This window comes from Lactuca serriola, chromosome 9 (genome assembly GCF_051521515.1).
Source record: "Lactuca serriola cultivar US96UC23 chromosome 9, Lser_US96UC23_V15, whole genome shotgun sequence".
In the NCBI taxonomy this organism is placed as follows: domain Eukaryota; kingdom Viridiplantae; phylum Streptophyta; class Magnoliopsida; order Asterales; family Asteraceae; genus Lactuca; species Lactuca serriola.
The window spans coordinates 4890775-4914473 of record NC_136416.1 but is presented as its reverse complement, the minus strand read 5'-3'; the positions used below and the strand labels follow the sequence as shown (position 1 = coordinate 4914473).

General features: G+C 35.4%; 2 protein-coding genes, 1 long non-coding RNA gene and 1 pseudogene across 5 annotated transcripts; 1 reads left to right on the top strand and 3 right to left on the bottom strand.

Annotated features, from left to right (window-relative positions):
• Nucleotides 1-703: 703 nt before the first annotated feature.
• Nucleotides 704-7757, bottom strand: LOC145075286 (uncharacterized; annotated as a pseudogene).
• Nucleotides 7758-10328: 2571 nt separating this feature from the next.
• On the top strand, nucleotides 10329-13361 carry LOC145076649 (kinetochore protein). The gene is made up of 14 exons (XM_079022459.1): nucleotides 10329-10422; nucleotides 10558-10608; nucleotides 10735-10802; nucleotides 10997-11036; nucleotides 11136-11185; nucleotides 11508-11630; nucleotides 11733-11841; nucleotides 11909-12018; nucleotides 12091-12261; nucleotides 12340-12449; nucleotides 12527-12612; nucleotides 12711-12802; nucleotides 12889-12980; nucleotides 13057-13361. The coding sequence occupies exons 1-14, from the start codon at nucleotides 10329-10331 to the stop codon at nucleotides 13133-13135; spliced, it is 1275 nt and encodes a 424-aa protein (XP_078878585.1). The 3' UTR covers nucleotides 13136-13361.
• A 3156-nt stretch (nucleotides 13362-16517) lies between these two features.
• LOC145075154 (uncharacterized) lies at nucleotides 16518-19376 on the bottom strand. 3 transcript variants are annotated; one of them, XR_013692355.1, is made up of 3 exons: nucleotides 19093-19376; nucleotides 16984-18894; nucleotides 16518-16861 (listed from the first exon to the last, which is right to left on the bottom strand). It is a non-coding gene; the product is annotated as an uncharacterized LOC145075154 (long non-coding RNA). The 3 variants fall into 3 exon arrangements; XR_013692356.1 differs by having other exon boundaries at nucleotides 16519-16861; nucleotides 16984-18468; nucleotides 18756-19374; XR_013692357.1 differs by having other exon boundaries at nucleotides 16519-16861; nucleotides 16984-18468; nucleotides 19093-19374.
• A 1344-nt stretch (nucleotides 19377-20720) lies between these two features.
• On the bottom strand, nucleotides 20721-23699 carry LOC145077064 (uncharacterized). The gene is made up of 9 exons (XM_079022840.1): nucleotides 23175-23699; nucleotides 22938-23079; nucleotides 22806-22844; nucleotides 22394-22445; nucleotides 22014-22065; nucleotides 21838-21878; nucleotides 21530-21584; nucleotides 21109-21177; nucleotides 20721-20986 (listed from the first exon to the last, which is right to left on the bottom strand). The coding sequence occupies exons 3-9, from the start codon at nucleotides 22836-22838 to the stop codon at nucleotides 20863-20865; spliced, it is 426 nt and encodes a 141-aa protein (XP_078878966.1). The 5' UTR covers nucleotides 22839-22844; nucleotides 22938-23079; nucleotides 23175-23699; the 3' UTR covers nucleotides 20721-20862.

Below are 23699 nucleotides of genomic sequence, written 5' to 3'. Positions count from 1 at the left end.
TGAAATGAAAAAAATACAAAGAGTCTACATTTCCAAATAAAACAGAGTATCAGATAGTTTAAAAACTTGTTAGGGATTATGAATTTGATTTGTTATAAATGTTAATCAATATGATTTTATTTAAGTTTAAAAATAAAATCAGAGTAAATTACACATGTCATTTTTAGAGAATTGGAGAAAGAAAAATCAAAATTGTGAGAAAATAACCGACCCCTGGTGCAGGGATGAAGACAAGCTCTACAATTGAGTTCGTCGTTTCTTCTTGTTCTCAAATGCTCTGTTTGAAGTTTTATTTTTATGTGCAAGTTCTTCTAGATAATATCTATAGAGTTTAACCCAATTCATTTCTTGCAAAATGAACACATTGCTCGGTGTATATAATGCACTAGTGGACAATTTTTTAGATATTTTTTAAAATATGTTTAGTTTATTTTATAAGCATTCAAGTTTGTTAAAAGGCAAATTATTTAAAATCGAACTTAAAATTAGATTTTGTCATAATATAAAAAGTAATACAATTTTTGTTTGAATAATTCAACCATATAAATTAACTAATTTTTTAAATATATTTTGAATACAACCAATATTTTTAATAAATATTATCTTATTATATTTTTTAATTTTTAATTATATTTAAATTTAAAACTTTTATCGTTTATTATTCATTTATTTTTAATTAAATTTCCACATTATTAAAATAGAACTAATTAGGAAATAAATAATAAATCACCTGCAAGACAAAGAGTATGGGCAATAATATCCATAATTGACCCTTTACTCCAGCAGTTTCCCCCCACACAACATCCATTCTTCTAGCCTACAATCACAACAAATACTTAGATTGATTTTTATTTGCCAAAATCCACTTTTTATAAAAACATATTCTCAAATTTTGATTTTTGAAACTTGAAACATTGAAAATTATGAGGGATTTTAATAACAACACCTTCTTAAGTGCAAAGCGTGTATAGAGTCTTTGTCTTTGGTATCTATTTTGTAGAAGCAATTGTATACCCTTCTGCAAAACACGTTGAATACACAAATGATGATTTTGTCCTCCTACCAAAAATGTATAAACATTATTTTAAACTGCTTCTCAATCAGGTTGGCTTTCTATCTCCCAAGTAAGGCTGATGAGTGCCATGGCCATATCAAAACAGTGATGGTATATCCAACTACACATCATATCATTTATATAATCATAATGCATTCAAAAACTTCATTATATTATAAAAATTCAAACCACACAGTAGAACATTACCATGGACGTATATCACTTCCATTAACTCTCAAAATATTTTCTCTTCAAGCTAATCTTGTGTATAGAAAGAGCAACCATGCCAGAAAAGGGCATAATCATTATGTTTTAGTAACATTTTATTTACATGTATGCTTTAAAGCAGGGAAACATCCATCCCAAAGACATGACCTTAACACCAGTAGCAATGAAGGGAAAAAGAGAAATAGATATGCAATTCTATCCTGCCCATAATTCAATGGAAAATCATATAAGTGTACAGATTAAACCAAACAAGAAAATGGGTGATGCTTATGTAAACTGCAATTTTTATTCAAAAAGTGAAATGAAAAAGTGATGATCCATTTACTTGAAAATATCTTCATCACCTTCTGCTGGAGATATCCATGGTCAAACGAGGAATATTGCCCAACAACATTCATATGTTTGAAACTAATAAAAAAAATCATGTTATTCCTAGAATACTATTAAAATGATAAAATGTAAAAGAACAGAAAAAACTGCTAACCTCAATCAGGCGATGTTGCTCCTTGCACCCCTCAAATTATAGCTTTATGCACAGACTCACTAAATCATAAAAAAGGAGTTAATTAAAAAAAATCTTCTGCACTACAATAAAATCCCATATTTTTATTTTTACCATGAATGAAGCTTTTGAAGAAGGGTAGAAAGGTCACGTGGTTGTTGATTGAATACTTGAGTGGCCAATTTTCAGATCCAAGAAGGGATTCAAAATTATTTGATGATTTAAGAAACCCTAGATCTCAAAATTAGAGAGGAATTTATCCAAAAATGACATCTAAAATCAAACAAAAGTTTACCTGTTGACTCGGATGAACAGGTTTGTTCCACGACCTTTCTTCTTGTTGTTCTTGATTATGACCAAGAACTTCTCCAATACTCGCCAAGAGCAACAAGAAAAACTTTCGGAGATGAATATTGTTTGCGTCCCCTTCTTTTGGGTTTTTGTTAGCATCGAATATGATGCTTCTTCAATTTCTTTCTCTGTTGTAAGAACTACAATTTTTTGGTCTTTTCTAATCATCGTTTATAGAGGGAGAGAGGTCAAAAGAAGTGGTGAGGGTAAAAACTATGGAGCAAGGAAGAAGGAAAGGATAAGAATACATCGTTGTGAATGGCCAGTGGTTGTGTCTAGGGTTAGAGAGAGAGAAAAAGGAGGAGGAGGGAGAGAATGGCTCTGTGCGATTTTACGAGAGATAAGACGATCAAGAGGAGAGAGTGCAGAAGCGGGGTATTCAAAATTTTAGAATTTTAGAGGATCCCTCTTTAAAAATGCGCGTCCGGTTAGAAAAATATAAAGCGACATTTGTAGATGACGCACACTTAAAATAAGCGCCCTCCCTGTTTTTAATTTTGTTATGTTTGACACTAATTTTAGGGCACGCACAAATGCGTGACCTCTATCCTTCAAATTTTGGAAAACTGACATTAACTTTTAGGGCACACACAAATACGCGTCCTTTATTAGTGTGTGTCGTTATTTGCGTGTCGTATAAGGCTGTTTTTTTAGTAGTGGCCTTTCAGCCACACCATTAAGTTGTGGTGTTCTGGGAGGTGTCAATTATGAAACAATTCCACATTCCTTAAGATAGTCAAGGAACTTTGTACTAAGATACTCTCCTCCTCGATCAGATCGGAGCATCTTAATGTTCCTACCCAACTGATTCTCCACTTCCTGTTTAAACTCTTTGAACTTTTCAAAGGTTTCTGACTTATGTTTGATTAAATAGACATAACCATATCTACTGTAATCATCAGTAAAAGTCACATAGAAGCGGTTAGCATCCCTTGGGAGGTTCTGAAGGGTCCACACACATATGTGTGTATGAGGTCCAACAAACCCTCACGCCTAGCACAAGTACCACTGAAGGGTGACTTTGTCATTTTTCCAAGTAAACAAGATTCGCAACTATCATCTGACCTTAAGTCAAATGACTCCAAGACTCTATCCTTTTGGAGTTGGCCTATGCGCTTCTTGTTGACATATCCAAGACGACAATGCCTCAAGGATCCTTTGTCCAAACTGATGGAAGAATCAATATGCAACACATTATTTCCTAGGTTATCTACAACCGACACAGTTTCATATACACAATCACAAGGTAATGTTTTAAAATAGAGAACACCATTATAAAAATCATTAATACCACCACATTCATTATCAAATGAAAAAGTAAATCCTTATTTGTACAAACCGTGAAAAGAAATAATATTTCTCGCCATTTCAGACGAGTAACAACATTTATTCAAATCTAACATTAACCCGTTACTTAGCAACAAAGAATAAACTCTAATCTTGGTGACATGTGAAGCTTTCCTTTTCCACATGATCAAGTTTATCTTTCCATGCTCCACATCCTCACTTCTTCTTAGGCACTGCAAATCAGAACATATATGAATACCACAACCTGTATCAAGGACCCAAGAATTAGTATGCAGTGAGTTATTAGACAATATAGTGTAAATACCTGTATGGGTAGGTTTAACCTTCCCATCCTTAACATCTTGCAGGTACTTGGGGCAGTTTCGTTTCCAGTGCCCCCTTTCATGACAATAGAAGCATTCAGCTTCTTTTGGGTTGGAAGAGGGAGTGACAGGACCATCTTTGGTCCCATTCTAAGAGGAGCCATCAAGAGACTTTCCCTTGGTACACTTTGAAGGGGCCTTCCTCTTTTTCCATTTACCTTGCCCGATTGCCAAAACAGGGGCAGTGTTAGGAGTAGGAGTATTAACAATCGATTTACTTTTGAGACCACTTTTGGCGGTCTTCAAAAGTCCTTGAAGCTTGTTGAGTTTGACCTCCTCCTTGTTTATATGATAGGTCATTCGGAATTGATCATAACAAGTAGGTAAGGAGTGCAGTATGATGTCAATAGCCAACTCCTCAGGGAAATTCGCATTCAACTTCAGCAAACGGTCCACAAACCTTTTCATTTTCTGCATGTGGCCCGTGATGGGTTCACCATCCTTCATTCAAGTTGTTATCATGGAATAGATGATTTCATACCTCTCTTGATGAGCACTCTGATGGTATCTTTCCATCAGGTCCATGTGCATCTCAAAAGGGTAAAAGTCCTCATAGGACTTCTGGAGTTCAGTTGTCATTTTGGCCAACATGATACATGCCACCTTGGTGGCATCTCTCTCTTGTGCCCTAAAGTCAGCGATCTCCTGTGGAGTAGTAGTAGACTCATCAATTTCCTTCAGCTCCTTGTCGAGGACATATTCCTTGTCCTCGTAACGTGTGACCATCTTGATGTTCTTGATCCAATCATTAAAGTTGGAACCATCAAAGATGACTCTCCCAGAAAGGTTCATGAGAGAGAAGGATTCGATAGGGTTTGAGCTAGAAGCATTGTTGGAAGACATCTGAAAAGAAGAAAGACAAGTTTAGATTAGATAAAGAATCCTTAATAAGACACACAAATGTAATATTAAGGCTAGGACCCAACACAATACTTCATAACAAGGAAGAGGGATGCCGTAATCCAAGCTATGAAATATTTGAAGGTAGGTGAATGATGATTCACCAATTTCCACCATGAAAAACAAAATAAATATTAGGTTTTAATTGGTTTGAAACTCCAAGATCTTTTGAGATTCATTGAACTTTTCAATGGCATGTTTAATCTTGATTATGCCCTTCAAGTTTGTGACTGGGATGCCGAGGATCACAAACAAGGTGTGAATAACCATGCAAATTAAATTGGTACCCTTAATCTTTATCACCTAATCAATGTTCCGGTTACCCACACGCGCTCCACCGATTTATGATAAACATTAAGTCACCCTTTTCCACTCTTACTAGTCCATGTTAGTGTGTCGGTTACCCACACACGTTCCACCAACGACTTGGTAAGGTACAAAGTGCAATTTCATGGGTTAGCACCAAATTCACATTTTCCTAAAGTAACTAAGATTGAGAATTTATAAAAGGTTTAGTTACCTTATATTCATCATTATACTTTTAATGAGAATTATAGTCTTTGTCCTACCCGTTCGGCTAACGACCCTCCACCAGTCAAGGAAGTTGTGGGTGAGAGTGGACATCCATTAAGTTGCCATTTTATAGGCAACAACCTTATACCCCCCCCCCCCCCTTATAGACCGACTTCGTGAATGAGGCCTACTAACGGTAAGACTAACTTGCTCTTATACATACATACATACATACATACATATATATATATATATATATATATATATATATATATATATATATATTAACTTACAATACTATAAAGTATAAGGGTTGAATTTTAACTTTTAAAACACTAGGGTTTGGAACTAAAGTGTGTGTGAGACTTTACAAATTCCAAAACTTGAGGGCAAATTTTGAAACAATTCAAAAACTTTTCATTTCTATAACTTATGAGTTTTAATGGTTTTAAAGAAAAGACTTTTGGAATTCCATAACTTGAGGATAAGTTATGGAGTCCATTAATTGGCATTTAGATCAAGAGTTACACTAACAAACAATTTGCAAATAATTCCTATGATCTACTAAAACTCATAAGCAAGAACATTCATATCAACAAATTTCAAGAATCATATAATCATAATATAAAACTTGAAACTGTGATAATTATCATTGAAATTGGATTAGCATAATCATTGATTTTACAAGTCCAAAACAGTTTAGGGTAATGATTCTAGTCCAATTACAGCAACAAAACTCGAAAAATCTACACACAGGGCCTCCTACTCGTCGAGTGCATGAACCTACTCAACGAGTAGGATGAAGTTTCACTTGGACTCGTCACGTCCCCCCATGGACTCGGCGAGTTCACTGAACAGTTATCAAAATTTCGACTTTTTCAAGCAGTTTCTATCAAGTATAATGAAAACAAGCCTAGGCTCTGATACCACTGAAGGGTTTTGAGCATTCTAACACTCCTATGGTGTACATGCAACCCTAGAAACCTTGGATCTTTTTTTCTCTATTATACATGCAAATATGATTTTTCCAAGGTTCTCATCCTAACTAGCATATCATGGGGTACTTGTAATATAAAAACTAGTAGAATGACTTACCTTTTCTTGTGGTTGATTGCTTGGAGCTTCAAGAGCCTAGCACCAATAATGTGGATGCCTCAAGTGGAATCACAAATCACCAAAACAACTTGGAAGACTTTGAGAGAATATGAAGCACTTCTAGAAATCGGCCCACTCTTGTTCTCACACACACTAGTGTCATTTCATGTGCCAAAGACCTCTTTATATAGTATGGAGGATTAGGGTTACATTTATGTAAACCCTAGTACCCATGACCTTTCATTTCCATAGGATCTATCGGTTAAAAACTCCATGGACTATCCATGAAATCTTAGCCCATCCTAAATGAACATTGGCCCATCCTATATATATAAGAGTCCATATTTAATTTGTTCCTTTTGATCACTAAATTAATTCCAATTTAATTCTTGATCAATACTAATTAAATAATATGATTTCATATTAATATATCATAAATATACTATTCTCAAAAGATTATCCATACAAATTGTTTCGGTGAAGTGCAACCCAAATGGACCATGCTGGGTCGGGTCAAGTGCATACCAAATATAGTTACGGACTTAGACACCTTATCCAACATTTACCACCTTCAGTCTTATAACACTCTAACAACAAAACTAGAAAAAACAGAAAGGGCAATTCAAATGCTCCTTATTTTCAAGCTTGAAAAGTAAGATAAAGAGGTTGTGTACGTTTACCGTGTGACAACAAGGACTGATCATCCAATATCACACGAGCGAAACCGGTACAAGGAGGCAGCCAGGGGGATTGTATAAAAAAGGTTCATAGCCTTTCCCCCAAAACATGTTCATCAATCACATTATAGAAAACATACAAAAGAACATGTGACATGAGTGTAGAAGAGTCATAACCTTCCACTAATGAGAAAAGCATTATCGGGTGAGCCTTAAGATGACGATGTTGGCTACACCTAGGGTCTTTAAGCAACAAATTAGAACAAATTTCTCAAAGACCAGCATTATAAAAGCACATGGAGTTCACAAAGAAAAGAACTCAAACCATGGATATTAGCAAACCCTGTATAAATACTATGTGATGACCAACATAAACCATACACAAAGCAATAAAACAATAGAATATATACGGTAGTGAGATACATTCATACCCAACGATTAAAAAGTGGACATTCTCAGATTCCCGGACTCCCAGACTTTAAGGATGCCACCAAGGGTAGAAAAGACAAAACACAAAGAAAGACATAGAAAATATTGTTCACAGGAGTTACATAAAAAAACAAAGCAAACAACGCTACTTATGGGCAGGGGGTGTTACCATCATTAGCTGAAAAGCTTGGGCTTGGGCCCGACCCTTCGCCCTGAGTGTCTTGACAAAGATCGCGGAGCCCATCCATGTCCAAACTGTCCAGGCGGAGATAACCAACAAAACCAGTTTCAGTGAAATTTGCCATGGCATCTCCCATTTCTTGGGTCTTGGTGGCCATGTCCACCTCAACCTATGGATCAAACTCTCCGGAAACCACCTGCTCTCTTATAGCTTTTCTCCCCTACTCCACACCTACTGCCATGCAGGCCGCCTGCACCTGAACCAAACCTCGAAGAAATTGGGGGCTCTAAATCACCCTATCCACCACTCGACTGAGTCCATCGCTAAGGATCCACGAAATATCTGTCTCCAATACTCCTTTTGCGGTGTTCTTCCCGACCAGATCAACCTCCAGCTCTGTTGTTCGCTCCCTAAGGCTGGAATTTTCCAAACTCAGGGCTATAACGTGATCATTTAAGCGCCTTACCTCCTCTTCAAGCTTCATCACTTGTTCCTTTAAGTTTACCTTCTCGAGCAACATCACCTCCTGCTTGGCTTCCCAACTACACTTGTCAGCTTCCATCTTAGCCACCTGGGCTTTCAGCTCTGCACATTCAACACTCATCCTATCCGAATGAGATTGGATGGCATCTATATTAGAGATGCGCTCAGCAGCTGAAACCAGGTAAGATGACACCTAGGCAGCAACATAGCAAAGGCCGTCGGCCATGTGCTTATTAGTCACAATGGCTGGTAGGCATTTGAATAATATCCTGCAGCAAGAGGAACCGTTCCTACTTTTCTAGAAGTAGACGATACAATACCTTGGGGAGCCAAGACCCGGTCTCATTCCCCTGGCGGCCAAGAAGCAGTCTAGTCAGTCCTCGCCGTTGATGTTGATCTTCTCCAGGGCATCAGCCAGTTCTTTATCAGCACCGAAAAGAGTTGGATCACGGTCCACATACACCTTAGACCTTGGGTATCTAAGCACCACAAGGTCGTCATTCACCCATAGAAACTTCTCATGTCAGTTCTTTTTGGAATTTTTGTCGTGGATAAGGGTAGGGACTCCCCACCGACGAGAAAGGGTCCGAGTCCCCAACCGAGTGGAAGCATTGAAGAAGTGCTTGAATATCGGGATAGTTGGCAGACGCCCTAGGACACAGCAGAGGAGTTCAAAACCCACTATGTTTGTATATAGGAATAGGGGTCAGCTCTCTCACGGAAAACCCATACTTCGGATAATCAGATTGAAGAAGTTTGTAGTAGGCACACACAGACCCGCTTCGAATAGGGCGATCAGAATGTCGACCTTGCCCTCGGGAGGACTATAAAGAGATGCATCAGAAAGGGGGATTTGCACTCTGCGTTCGGGGACAAACACGAATCGGAACTGAAAAAATTCTCATTCCTCGGCAGTAAGATCTCTTCCCAAAGAACGTGCAGTAGCCATTGAAGAATGCAAAGAAAAGGTTGAAAGGGTTCTTCGGGGCAAGAAGGCAAAGAAAGGAATGTAGGAGGTAAGGAGAGAACGTAAGGAAAGACAAAGGTTTAAATGCCACTAAAGGGGTAACGAACCGTTTTCATGATGAAAATTACTAAAGAACAACGATTTTGCTATGACAACTACATAAGCTATCAGTAGCAGCCCGCCATGTGTCTGTAAGTAGACCAGAACAACTCTGTTACGTCATTAACGCTAAAGCCTACTGGTCTAAGGGACTTGTTAACGTTACCTTGTACGGCCACGTTATATATAACGGAAAGCATAACTGAGACGTTATCACGTCAGAGCCTCGGCCAGGACCCGGTCTTGGCCTAAGTGAGCCAGCACCGGGGAGACTGTTTACCTTCCCCCACAAGGAAAGAATATTCCCTGTGATCTTCTCATTCATTCACGACCAATCAGGGCATGACAAAAAGCCTAGGTGACGCCCAGAACTGACGTCACCTGGCAGTTAGTTAGCGTGGTCATAATACTCTCATTAAGAGGTCACGTCTGACACTCACTGAACAAGGTCCCCACGATCTGTTAGTAACAGGTATAAAAGGATCTCTTCCAGCTGAAGGAAGGGATCCATCTTCTTCCTCACGAAATTTACCCTAAAACTCTCTCTCGAAAACTAACTTGATCGTCGGAGTGACGTCCCGGGAGAACACTCGGATGTCCCTTAACGATCTTTCTGTGTTGTGTTCTCAAGAAAACATCGAGGTCTGATCCATCACAACTATATATATATATATATATATATATATATATATATATATATATATATATATATATATATATATATATATGTATATATATATAATGACATAAAAGTCCTTAAGTTGTGCAAAGTTATATTGATTTACCCTTTTGTGGATTTTAGGTTCATTATACCATATACTTTTACAAAAAAAAATTACCAGTTTGCAAATTTACCCGATAAAACCAAATATTTCTGTCAACCCAAAAGATTCATCAACCAAAATTTTGGAAAAAAAAAAAAAAAAAAGGCTCTCAACCTTTCTGCCAAAACGTAAGGGTTTACTGAGCCAGAAATGCACAAAGGGATAAAGTAATAAAAAAATGAAAAAATATATATATAAAGGAAAAGTTACATTTATTCAAAGTTAAAAGTTTTTATACCATTATTCTGTCCATGTATGTATTTTAAGAGAATGGGCCATTTTACATTTACGGGCTTATTTTAACAGGGCCATGTACAGACATAAACCCAGCTGGTGTCTGGTGAGCTGCCTGCCGATGCCCAAGGGTCCGCCGTTGAATGGTGGAACACCATACCCGCGGAGGTCATCCTTCTTACCAAGGAGAAATGTGGCGGGCCACCGTATTTCCGGTAAGCAATGTGAGATTTAGCACTTATTTTGTGATAACACTCTCCACCCATCAGAATCACAACTTATTTGTTTCAATTCAAGTAGAAATCACCTCAAAATGGACATTTAAATTTTGTTGAATTTGTCGTTGCTAGTGACTACTTGTCAACTGCAGGAAAATGAAAATTCTGATCAGAGTATATCAGGTAACGTAATTATAGATGCACTTTTCGATTTTTAGCTTTACTTTCAGCTTGATCTCATTGATGAGAACTACTGAGATGTTGTTTTTGAAATGCAAACTTGAATTTGGATTTGGTATTTGTTTTAAGAGGATGATGATTTGGATGGAGACTTGCCAGAAGATCACGTCTCATTGGGCATTTCAGCTGAAGAAAAGGTTAATATTCTGCTCTAAGTTCGTGTGTATGTGCGTGTGTGTGCGTTTTGTGTGCAAATTCAACCTCTAGAAAGTAGAAACAGAAAAGATTTTTATGAGAGTTTGTTTCTTCATATAACTATCTGCTCAACAGTTTGTTGCTATAGTTATACTTTATTTTGTTGTTAGAGCTCATTATATATAAAATTGTGCAGGGTAAAGTACAAATTCTTTCTCAACTTGATATGCTCAGAGGTACAATTCATTCAATCACTACTTCCACCATTGACTGCAATCCTTTTAATTTATCACCCGAAATTACGATTTAAAGAACCATGGTATGATCTTATGCAGATGCTAGTGAAGACATGCATGAACGACATGAAACGTTTTTACTTCAAAAGGTATGTTTTTATGAAAACTTCTGCCAGACCACATTTCATCATCACTCCCTTGTGTTGTTATCAAAGTCAATGGCTTTAACTCTTAACAAAAATTTAGTATGCAATTTGGCTGACTGAAGAGGAAAACTATTGTGGTCTCTCAAAGTGGACAGTAGTCAATATATATATATATATATATATATATATATATATATATATATATATATATATATCAATTCTGACTTATGGTACTGCTATGATATTGTAATTGTATTCATTCCGGTTGATGTTACAAACTTTGATGGTTTACAATAGGTTTTCTCTGTCACCTTGTTGTTATTAGAGGCAAGCAGATACCTGTGTGGAAGATGATGTTGAATTCCCATATTTTTTTGGCACCAAAAGCAAATTCACCTACAATCCCCAGGGATGCAACTCAGATGAAGAAATTGTCTCTGATAATGAGGTAGGTACATACAGACAGACAGCTCTTAATAGGAAAAAAAAAGAGAGAGAGAAACAAGGCTTTAAGTTATATTTCTAACAGTGTTGATTGTGTGGTTTTAAGGTGGGAGGAAATTGGTTACAGTTGAGTAATAAATACTTCACTTCAGAGGCTGATTGTGGTTCCTTTCAGTTTCATCCTGTATCTGCCAGATCAAAAAGGTCATGTAAAGGTAATTTCTTGAAACAAATTGATGTTGACTTAATATTCCCTTCCAATTGGTTTTCATCTGCTGCCAGGTGGCCAAGGCAAAGCCAAAGCCAAAGCCAAGTGCAAGTTTTCTTTTAGGACACAGTTGCATAAGGACCACCTCTTTCAAGAGGAAGATGGAACTACAACTACTGTGAAGGTAGCTTATTTATTTGGTCTTTTGTTTTTTAGGGCACAATTTCACATATGATATTGATCTGTTTCAATTCAGTGCAATAAAACAAAGTCCACCTCCGAACAGCTTGCTGACAAAAAGAGAAGCATATTATCAATTAGTGATCATATATACACAGACATAGACATAGAGGATGATCCCGATTGTTTGGTCAGTGATTCAGAGTCATCAGAAGAAGACAAGGCACCACCACCACCACCACCACATGTAATTCTGTTATTACAATTTACATATTCCAGTAAAAATACTGTAGTTATTAAGTGTGATCTATGGCATCAAATTCAGGAGCCTAAACAGAAGACCATAGCTGATCAATTTCATGAAGCTTTAGGGGCTGCTTCTACAAACGAAGATGGGGGGCATATGTATGCAGTTTCTAGACATACTCATACAGGGTGGGTGATGCTGATCTAATTTCTATTGTATTGTATTGTATTGTTTATACCAGAGTTCTGAAATCTGATAATTGCAGGTTTGGTTTATGTGGGAAGTTGCAGCATGTAATGCGTATGGAGAAGGAAAGAGATTTATATTTTTTGAGCAAATTGCAAAAACAAGGTACACCCTACATACATCTTTTTTTTTTTTTTATATATAAATCATACAAAGTACAAAGCCAAAGTGAGACAACTTGGATTGTTTATTAATAAATTCAGATGAAGAGGGTTGTTTTGAGGTGAAGATACTGTCCAGATCTTGGGAAGGAAAGCTGACTGTCTGTTCATGTTCTTCCATTGAAAATGAGGAGGTGTGTTGACCACTACCAGATTTGGACATTCTTTATTTATATCTAGTAAATGTCGCTTATACCCTTACAACTGTATATATATGTAGCAAACGAAGAATTTGAGCATCATATTTAGCTCAAGAATATGTGGTGATGTGGATCTTGATGTTGGGATGATGGTTCGTATTCACCCTCCATGGTATGTACTTACTCATTCCATCTGCAAAATCATTATCTTATTATTATGTGTCTGATTCGAGCTTTCTCTTTTACAGGAAACAAGTGAATGTAAAGGGGAAGCAACACAACACCAACACCTACACCATTTTATCTACATATTACTCCCAGATTTGAGCAACTAGTCTTGGGGTTTCTTTCTTCTTCTTGTTGTATTATTTCTAACCTCGTTAAGATTAAATGCAACACTTACCATATGTGATGCCCAGAGCAAGGTGCTTACTTGGGGCTTGTGCATACTGCATACCTGAAACAAATGTTGTACTTTCTGTAGCATCAAATTTGTTCATAGTGCATCCAAATTCTTAAATTTAGCCTAATGCAAAAAGCTCCGTGGTTTGTATGGTTTGACTTCGACCAACTTAAAATGCTTAAATTTACCCTAATGCAAAAACACTTTTAATTGCATATGCTTACTTATAGTATAACCAAACAATCCTCAATATGATTCATTGGGCCATCATCATGTGCTTCCGATTTCCATATTTATTATGACATTATAATTTCTTTTGATATCATTTTAAATCGTTTTAATAAGAGTCAATGACAAGTTACATATGATCAAAAGACTCCAACATAGTACATCTGTTCAACAATATCCATATGCTTTTATATGTATAGCATAGTCTTTATTTTTTAGAATCGCAGAAATTTTATCAACGAGAAAAAATACACTCGATAGCAAGAAGCTAGACTAACCAAGATACAAAAAGGAAAATATAAACATTACATAGTGGTCATCATGGGATTCTTTAACCACATAACCCAATCAAATGACCCCTTAGACCTATATTAGAACACAAAAAATAAGGTTATGAGACAATATTGTCAAACAGAAAACTCTTCCTATCCTAGGATGCCCTTTCGCAAACAAGGTCTTATTCCTAAAAAGCCACATATACCACATGATAAAGAAAAGTCCTTCCAGCACATCCTTGTACAACGTTCTCAAGTGCAACCCATCAAACCATTGGCTCCAATCAGAAAAAGAACCTCACAAAGCCATATCAATTTTCCACCATCTAAGCACCCAAGCCAATAAATTCACAACAGTTAGAACAAGAAAAGAAGAGATGATTCATAGAATCCATCCCTCCATTACATAACGAACACTCCAAAGAAGGATTGTTCATACCTCGCAAAAAAAGGTTCAAACGAGTCAGAAATCTATCAAACATCAATCCCCAAATAAAAATATTCACCTTTAAAGACACCATCTTGGACCATCTCGAATTAATAGCAACCGACACATACAAAACCGAATCCACAAAGTTACGAGCAAAAGCAACCATAAACAGTACACACCTAAGCCATCCAATTTCCAAACTCACCTGTCAATAGGGGTGGCAAATCGGGCCATCGTGTCGTGTTTTTGTCTGACACGACACGACACGACAATGTTTTATGTAACACGAACACGACACGACACGACGTTGTGTTTTTTTTAACTAGCACGAAAACGAACCGATTAAAAAACGACAAACATGAAAAAAAAACGACAAATAAATGCTAATTGTGTCAATTTCGTGTCGAATTTTAAACACAAACACGACACGACATCGTGTTTTTACACTTAACACGAACACGAATTCGAATCAGTTTCGTCCCAATTTCATTTCGTTTCGTTTCGTGTATTTTTGTCGTGTCGTGTCAACAATTGTCACCCCTACCTGTCAACAACCTCACCAAGAACAAGAGAACCAAGAAAACCACCAAGATCACTACCTTCTTCACTCTCGGATCCTCTCAAAAAAAGCCTCCTAAAAGACGAAAAGGAAACATGTAAAAGATTTCATCCGTATCTACTCATATATATCATTTATTTAGGATATATCTTGTTTTGCTTTAGTCATTAGCTCTTCCTTTTTAACTCGTTATTTGTATTTATATTCCAAACATTTTATCAATATGATTAAGAAGTTTTGATATATATTATGGTATCAGAGTGGGTTATCAACCCTAGCCGGAAATCAAACCAAGTCCGGAGAAGAAAGCGACGCCGCCAAAGATGGTTTAATCGGCAAGCAAATCAATGTTAACTCCATCTACTACATACATGTATCTGACTATCCAAAGCAGATGCATGTCAATGATATTCTAAACGACAACAATTATGGTGACCGGAAGGAAGAGGTGCAAAACTTCCTTTTCGCCAAAAACAAAATCAGTTTCGTTGATGGAACATTGAGACGCCTGAGGAAAGATGCATGATCTGATGATGTGGAGAAGGTGTGATGTGATAATCAATGGATGGCTCACCACCGCTATGAAGAAAGAAATTAGAAGTAGTATCAAGTATGCCAAGAGTGGCAAAGAAATATGGGAAGACCTTGAAGAACGTTTCGTTAAGGAAAGTGCCCCTCGTGGATATGAACTGAAACAACCCTTACTTTGACTTGACAAGACAAGCTACGGAGAATTTGGGACGAAATACAGTCGGCATCGCCTACGCCTAACACCCCACTCCCGAGTTATAGCAAAGAAAAGAAGAGAAGAGAAAAGAAAGTGAGGAGAGAATAGAAGAGAAAATAAAGGAAAAAGAAATTGTCATTTGTGCTCCCGAGTTGGAGAGAAATGGAAGGAAAGTTAACCATTTTGTTCTTTCTTTTCAAATCCTCCCAAATCGGGAAGAAAGGTAGGAGGGAAAGTTTTCCTTCCATTTCCTTCCACTTCCTTCCTTTAATGAAACTCGGGAGCACCATTCTCTCTTGCTTTCCTCTCATTTCCTCCCGTTTCCTTTCTTTTCTCTCTTTAAGTTGAACTAGGGAGCGGGGTGTAAGTGTACATGTGGTTTAGAGAAAAGAATGGCAGAAACCAAAGAGGATGAGCGTCTGTATGAGTTTTTGATGGGTCTTGAAGACAAATCTGGAACCATAAAAACTCATATTCTCTCTATGAAGCCAACAACACCAAGTGTTGGGACAGCCTACCATTTGTTGGAAGTATTAGGGTTTATGTTGGAGATCTGATACCCTTTGGATCGTGTGAACACTTTCCGAACTAATATTTCTATCTACGCCTGGGTTGCAAGAAATTCGGCCTAGAATAATCCAAAAGGACAATTACAAATCTAGGCACAAAAATCGTAAGCCAAATTGCTAGAAGGTTTCTATGTTCGTTTAAAGAAAAGAGAGCTAATGATTGTGTATCTCTTCTCAAAGAGAAGAGTCGTTTATAATAAACGAGATTTAGGATTTGTCTCTTAGGGTTAGCCATCATGGGTTGCTTTTGAAGCAAGTCAGGGAAATCTGGAATTTAATGCGGAAATCAAGGGTTTCCCAAACTGACGAATTTTGTCAATTTTACCATAATCACCCTCAAGAATCCGATTTTCCCATTATGGTCACATATGTAAAATCCAGAGACCTTTTCCCACAAAACTTTCAACCATAGTTGATTTGCCTTTTTGACATTAATCAGACCAGAGTCAATTTTATTAGATCTAAAAAAGATAACACAAAACTCACATTTAACAAAGAAAACCTTTCTAACTTTTATTTCTTTTATTCCATTTTCCTTAATTTTGACCAAAGTATACTTATCAATCTAATTCTAAAACCTTTTCAACCACATTTGAACTTTCAAAAAATCGTTTTTTAACATCACTAAGGAAACTCCAACAATTCAACATAATCCTGAATTTATATAGACCCAAATTCGTGTATTTTGCAATAATGACCAAACTATCCTTTACAAATTTAAAACCTACGGAATAACCTCAAATTAATTCTCAAATTAAGAAAAAACACAACAAAGTTCCAAGATCTTATGTGCTTTCCTTTCTGGTCATTCATGGAGTTTTTCCATTCCCATACCTGTGAAACGAACCATTCTCTTCCGACCCTGATTCAATCATATACAAATCATTAGTTAAAGCTCGAAAATAAATTACGGTTGTAAACACGACCTTCTTTTCGGAACCTAATCAGTTTCTATAGGAAACATGTTTCATGTTCCAAATTTACCTTTGTATAACTAATCTATGTACTCATATCTTCAGAAAAATACAATATGATCTATCCTCATCGATGTAGGTAAACTAAGAAGACTATCAGCAAAAAGAAGCTCAAGTAGAAGGAGCTTGACTGCAGAGGAAGAAGGATCAACATATGATCTCGTACCCTGTGGCAAAATAAGCTGCTGGAAGAACCAAAAAAAGAACATGTTAAAAGATTTGAAACATTCCAATATCCAAGATGAATGCAACGTAAATCTTTGTGACTCTTGAACCTAAACAGGTAAACTCATTTCTAGATCTCTCCACATGGGTCACCATGCCTAGAGCTCCATTCGGTCAATTATCCTAGGGAATTGAAACTTTGTTAGACCAAGATTATAAACTATATAAAAAAATAGTGCATCAAGAAAATATAAACCAAAATTTACCTCATTTCATCAAGAGCATCCATCTGAAGAAGTTTTTTGATTTCTTTTTAAAAAACTAAAGTGAAAAGCTAAATAATTCATGTATGGGAAAATGACTTAAAAGCCCAATGAAGTTTTCAAACCGTTCAAGAAACCCCAATCATGTTTTGTCTGTTCAAAAAAACCCAACAAACTTAACATTTTGTCTAAAAAGCCCAACGAAGTTACACTTTCCTGAAAGTCAAATAAGAGAAACAGATGACGTGACTTATTACCGTATTGGAAAAGTGACTTGTTAGGCCAACGAAGTTTCCAAAACGTTTAAAAAAATCCAATCATGTTTTGACTGTTCAAAAAAAACCCAACGAACTTAAACAAAACAAAATTGGGATTTTTTGTACGGTTTGGAACTTTGTTGGACTTTTTAGACAAAATGTTAAGTTCGTTAGGTTTTTTCAAACAATCAAAACAAGATTGGGGTTTTTTGAATGGTTTGGAAACTTCGTTGGGCTTTTAAGTCATTTTCCCTTCATGTATTTTGTAGTTTGTAAAGTGTGCCTATTGCACCCAAAATAATGCTTCAATAGTAAGATACAAACTTAAAGAAACCATAAATAAAAAGTTTACAGCTCATTATATGTTCCTAGTTCAAATCACATGCTTGAAAAACACTCTTAAGCAAGAATGTTTCTAGAGACATATGTAGTGTCTTAAAATTGGTAAGACCATATAATAAGAACTATAGAAGCAATACGGAAAAAAATTCTTAAAAAAAAAGAGCATATAGAAAGATTTTGTAGAGCTCATACTCGCCTCTTGTTATGTTCTCTCGCAAGCATTTCTACAAACACTTTATATGTAATTTCCTTGATTGACAGCCACATAAGAGTATAAATAATCAATGTGGATGACTGACCGATATCTTCTCTTTATCATACCTAGAAAACCAACAAAAAGGAAAAAGATAAAAAGAAAGTCGTTTACCACAGCCAATTTCCCAAGATCAAACTTGGGTTTTTTTCAAAATAATTTCTTTGAGGATGAAAACTTATATCCAGAAATCATGTGGTTAGAATCCCAAAAACCTGCAAAAAGGATATTTGAATCAAAATCCAATGTGTGTGTGCGGGGGTAAGGCTTCAACCATTAACAGTTTGTCTTTTCTTTACAACATTTTCACATAAGTTAGGGCTTCGAAGAAGAAGATGAACAGATGCTAAAGTTAAACAAAGATGTTTTAATGTTGCAAATAAGGAAACCAATATCAGTTGATCGAATCCTCCATCCATCCCTTAAAATATGAAATATCTTTTATAAAAACCATATGACATCGTTCGATTGAGAGAAAGAGATAGGAGAATTTCTTACTTACCTTTCGTGTTCACAATTACAGAGAATATGAGGGGATATATAGGGGAAGGGAGCCGATATAGGGACGGAGAGAAGGGATTTCAAAATTCTCATTCCCACAACCTTGAATTTCTTACAGATACTCTACATAATCAGACATGCTACATCATATACAAAATGAATAATCTATCAGTGGTTAATTGACAAATTTTTGGCTAATATCGTGAATCTAAATTGAAATATGGTATCAGAAACGAAAATTCTCAAGTATATATTGAAGGGAGCAGAGTGATTATGGTGGAAACATCAAGGAAAAGAAAAGAGATAAAAATAGAAAATCCAAAAGATAGGAAAAGTACCTGGAAAGTGTTTGAAGGCGGCACGGTATGATTCCGGTGATGACACATATGCCGGTGGATGGTTGATAGTGGTAATGAAGGAGGGACAGTGGGAGTAGCGGAGAAGCAAGCATTGAGATTTGATAGCTTTGAGAAATGATTTGGGAGTTTATTGGGTGTAATCGGTAGGTTTGATGAAGATAACCGAGATTGAGAGAAGAATGCCTTATAAATTGTATTTCTTATTGACTAATTCAACTGACTATAAATGTGGGAATATAGTTTTAGCTTTGACTGATTCATTTGCAGATAAGTTTGACGGATGTTGTTCCTCTATATGAGACATTTAAGGGATAAAAATGCATAAAACATTTGTAATTCATGCTTCAAATTTTGTACTACTTAAATTTAAGACTTTTTTGTCCTAAAAGTGGTAAATGCTATATATATATATATATATATATATATATATATATATATATATATATATATATATATATATATATATATATATATATATATATATATATACTAACCGTTTACCCACGACAAGCGATGGGTGCGGAGAGCTTTTTCAGAAATTAGTTTCTAGAGGCTTGTTTTGAGCAACAAAGACAATTTTTTTTTACCTCATGTGTATAAAGATGGTATTATATGGTTTACATATTTGTACTATTTCAATTTAAGAGTGATAACCTTCACAAATATACAAAATATACAGAATAATATCAAGTATATTACTTTACCATATCATTCATCATAAATTGCTTCCATTTAATCATCCTCTTTTGTTTAAACTTCCATGATCAGTTTATTAAATTAATGTGTAAAGTGTAATAGTGAATCACTCACTCATCTATCACTCATCTGATGTTTCGTCATGGATCGTTAATTTAGCTTGGATTGGTACATGTCCATGATACATTCCTATATAGGATGTAGAATGATTGTTTTTGGTAATGTTTTAAAAACCGGTTTGAACCGGTCGGTCCAACCGGTTGGACTGGGAACCCGGGGAATGAGCGGTTCAACTATCACCGGTTTTACAACGATTTCTGAACCGGATTGAACCGGCCGGTTTTTTGAAAAATCTGGTCGAACCGGTTAAAATAAACCGGTTAAGCCAAATAAAAACATCTGGAAAAAAACCATTTGCATAATAAACTTTGGTGATTTTTTTCAAATTTATTTTGTTTTCTCTAAATAAAAACATATGATGTATGTTATAAAGTTTTTTGATGTGTTCTCTGTTCATCTAAAACTATACTTTGTTTCGGTATTATACTTTATTTTCTTTTTGACGTATATGGATTAATGTAAAACACTAAAACTTCTGGTTATGTGTTATTTTAATGTTTTTGGATTAATTTACAACTTAATTTTATGTATATTTTTAGGGAGCTGATTCGTACATAAAAAATTTTCTCCATACACAACAATTGATGCTTTAAAATGTTGTATTGTACAACTATATAATGCATAAATTGTTGTGTATAACAAAAAATTGTTGTGTACGAATCACTTCCCATATTTTTAATGTTTGAACGTGTAAACGTCAAATCATGATATATATATATATATATATATATATATATATATATATATATATATATATATATATGTGTGTGTGTGTGTGTGTAGGAAAATAGAAAAAAAATGAAAATTATAAAAACCGATTTACCCGACGGTCGAACAGGTTAAACCGGGAATCGGTCACCATACCGGTTCAACTAAAAAACCAGTTTTTAAAACATTGGTTTTTGGTTAGTTTAAACAATAATAGAAACTTCGTTAAATTTCTTTATCCAAAAATCGAGCTTCAATATTATGAGCATTAGGGGTAAATGACTGATTCTTCCCATCTCCCATCAGCTCTCCTTTTGGGTTCTCCACCTCTACAACAAGTTTTGCAAATCTACAAACAAAATATAATAAATAGTCATTTAATTCAAATGTCAATAAGATAAGAAAAATAAAGCACACTTCAAGTTATATGTACCATAATTTATAATTAGAGAAAATAGGAAAGCAAATTACCTAGAATAAGTTTCACATGAATGATTTGTTTTCGAAGAAAAACCATCTCTTCTTAGCCTTTTCGAACACCTAAACACCAAAAAACCATTTCATGATTTAGTAACGAATTAATAGCCATTAATAGTTTTAGATGATAATTTACATATCAAAACATCATATTTGAGTTCCATAATTTATGCCTTACATTGAAAGCCCCGGATTTAACAAAACTCAAAGGTAACTTACAAATTTACTCTAAAATGTGATTAGATATAATAATTACATTTTAACTACAAAATTGAAACTTAATTAAACGCGATTAGAGAAAATTAGTTACATTATAACTACTAAATTAAAATATGACAATCAAGTTTAAATGCTTCAAATCAATGGAAAACAAATAATACACATGTATTTTTTGTTGTGAAAGCAAAGCAGATACCTTGACATCAAAAACGCTATTTGTAGAAACCATAGTTTGCCCTGGCCACAGTAGCCTACATAGCAAACAAATTAACAAAAATTAATGGTAAACACATAATATACATGTAGAAAGTAGAAATTTCAGGTACCCTCATCAAAATTACAAACGATTGGTTCCACAAACCGTGAAATAAACCAATATCACATTATCAGTAATTGATTTAATGAAATTGTTTAAACAATAAATGGGATACAACTCTACAAGCTTAGCATCTTCCAACCAGTACAATCACACTAAAGGCATCGAGAAGATAAGGCATCACCTACCCAAATTGTAAAGAAGAGCAAAATATGTGAAAACCAACATCCTACAAAATGGCACATATGACTCATTAGGAAAATTTTTCTTCAAGAAACAATTTCTCAAAAAGTCAAAATAAAAAGACTCGAAAACTCATTTTGAGATGAATAAAATCAATAAAAACCAAAGCTTAAGAAGATACCATGATGATGTCTTATGGGCTTGTATCTCCTTAATGGTTGTCCATATATACCCTGAGAAACCCAAAATATGTTAAAAGCAATGTCAAAATGGAGTAATAACAACCACAATCAAAGTTAAACATTTATAAAAATAAAAAATTAAGCTATATTACTAACATCTAAAAATCCTAATAGATTTTTAGAAACATATGGAGAAGCCACCTATCCAAATTGTAAAGAATAGCAAAATATGGGAAAACCAACATCCTACAAAATGGCACATATGACTCATTAGGAATTTTTTTCTTCAAGAAACCATTTCTCAAAAAGTCAAAATAAAAAGACTCGAAAACTCATTTTGAGATGAATAAAATCAATAAAAACCCTTTAAAGAAGATACCATGATGATGTCTTATGGGCTTGTATCTCCTTAATGGTTGTCCATATATACCCTGAGAAACCCAAAATATGTTAAAAACAATGTCAAAATGGAGTAATAACAACCACAATTAAAGCTAAACAGTTATAAAAATAAAAAATTAAGCTATATTACTAACATCTAAAAATCCTAATAGATTTTTAGAAACATATGGATAAGCCACCTATCCCCTCCTTCTCGGGGTGGAGGGACAACACGATCCCGAAACCAAATTCAATGATCTCTCCTATAAGGTCATTCTATAAGCTTTCACTTAATTTATTTTCATGTTCTTTAACAATGTCATAATAGATAAAGAGAAAAAAAAAGTAAAAAAAATATTACTTATCACAATCAGAACAATCTGTAAATCGATCACCACAAAAAGAGTTACCTTAGAACTCGTAAACATCTTGTTGGTGTTCATAATGCCCTACAAAAAAAGAACAAGAAAATCTCAGAGAAGATATAGGGAAAAGGCAGAAAGAAAAAGATCGTTGATGTGGAGAGGGATATAAATAAACACCTAAAGATCTTCAATTATTTCTTAAGGCTGGTAACAATTTATATAGCTCAAAAACACTCTAAAAGCTTGAATTTCTTTTTCTGCAAGCATGTATCAAGATGACCTCCATATCTCATGCCATATACAAAAAAAATCACCAAAGCTGCAAAACACCAATACACCATGGTCAAATACTACCCCTGCGCCAAATTGAAGCATAAAAATGAAAAATAACAATTTCCAAGGTTAAAATCTTACTGCATTTGTATTTGTGTGTGTTCACCGATCTGGTGACAATGGTATTGGAGCATTAGGGGTGCAAAATGGTATCAGATAAGTCGTCTAATGGTGTCGTTGTACTGGACGACTGAAATTAGGTTAAAGAAAAGGGGGAGATAATTTGCTGAATAGAGAGAGAGTGTATGCTTTAAAGGGGTGCACGGGAGAAAGTAAGTTTCCATGGAGAAGATGTTCGGTAGTGGTGAAGGGTTGATTACCAGTAGGGGTTGAGGATAATGGCGATGGAGGCGGTAGGTGATGGGCAGATTAGGGTTTCAAAATAAAGAATAAGGTAAGTGATGGTTGTAGGCAGAAAGAGGTATAAAGAATGTAGTGGTGGTCGAAATTCCAGTAGTTAGGGTTTCGTTGATTAAGAGAAGAGAGACATGGTTGTGATGCATTGGTGGTTAGGTGTAGATAAAAGGGATTACCGGTTCTTGGTGGCGGAAGAGATGATATATATACATGGATATAACCAATTTAATTGGTTTTGACCAACAGACA

What these genes read in the sequence shown, in the direction of transcription:
- LOC145076649 (XM_079022459.1), top strand. Translation starts at nt 10,329, where the DNA reads ATGCCCAAGGGTCCGCCGTTGAATGGTGGAACACCATACCCGCGGAGG. An exon ending in GGCGGGCCACCGTATTTCCG is followed by an intron (nt 10,423 to 10,557) that starts GTAAGCAATGTG and finishes TGTCGTTGCTAG; the next exon opens with TGACTACTTGTCAACTGCAG. An exon ending in GAGCAAATTGCAAAAACAAG is followed by an intron (nt 12,613 to 12,710) that starts GTACACCCTACA and finishes TAATAAATTCAG; the next exon opens with ATGAAGAGGGTTGTTTTGAG.
- LOC145077064 (XM_079022840.1), bottom strand. Translation starts at nt 22,838, where the DNA reads ATGAACACCAACAAGATGTTTACGAGTTCTAAG. An exon ending in AGATGTTTACGAGTTCTAAG is followed by an intron (nt 22,446 to 22,805) that starts GTAACTCTTTTT and finishes TGGGTTTCTCAG; the next exon opens with GGTATATATGGACAACCATT. An exon ending in ATAGCGTTTTTGATGTCAAG is followed by an intron (nt 21,178 to 21,529) that starts GTATCTGCTTTG and finishes TTTGGTGTTTAG; the next exon opens with GTGTTCGAAAAGGCTAAGAA.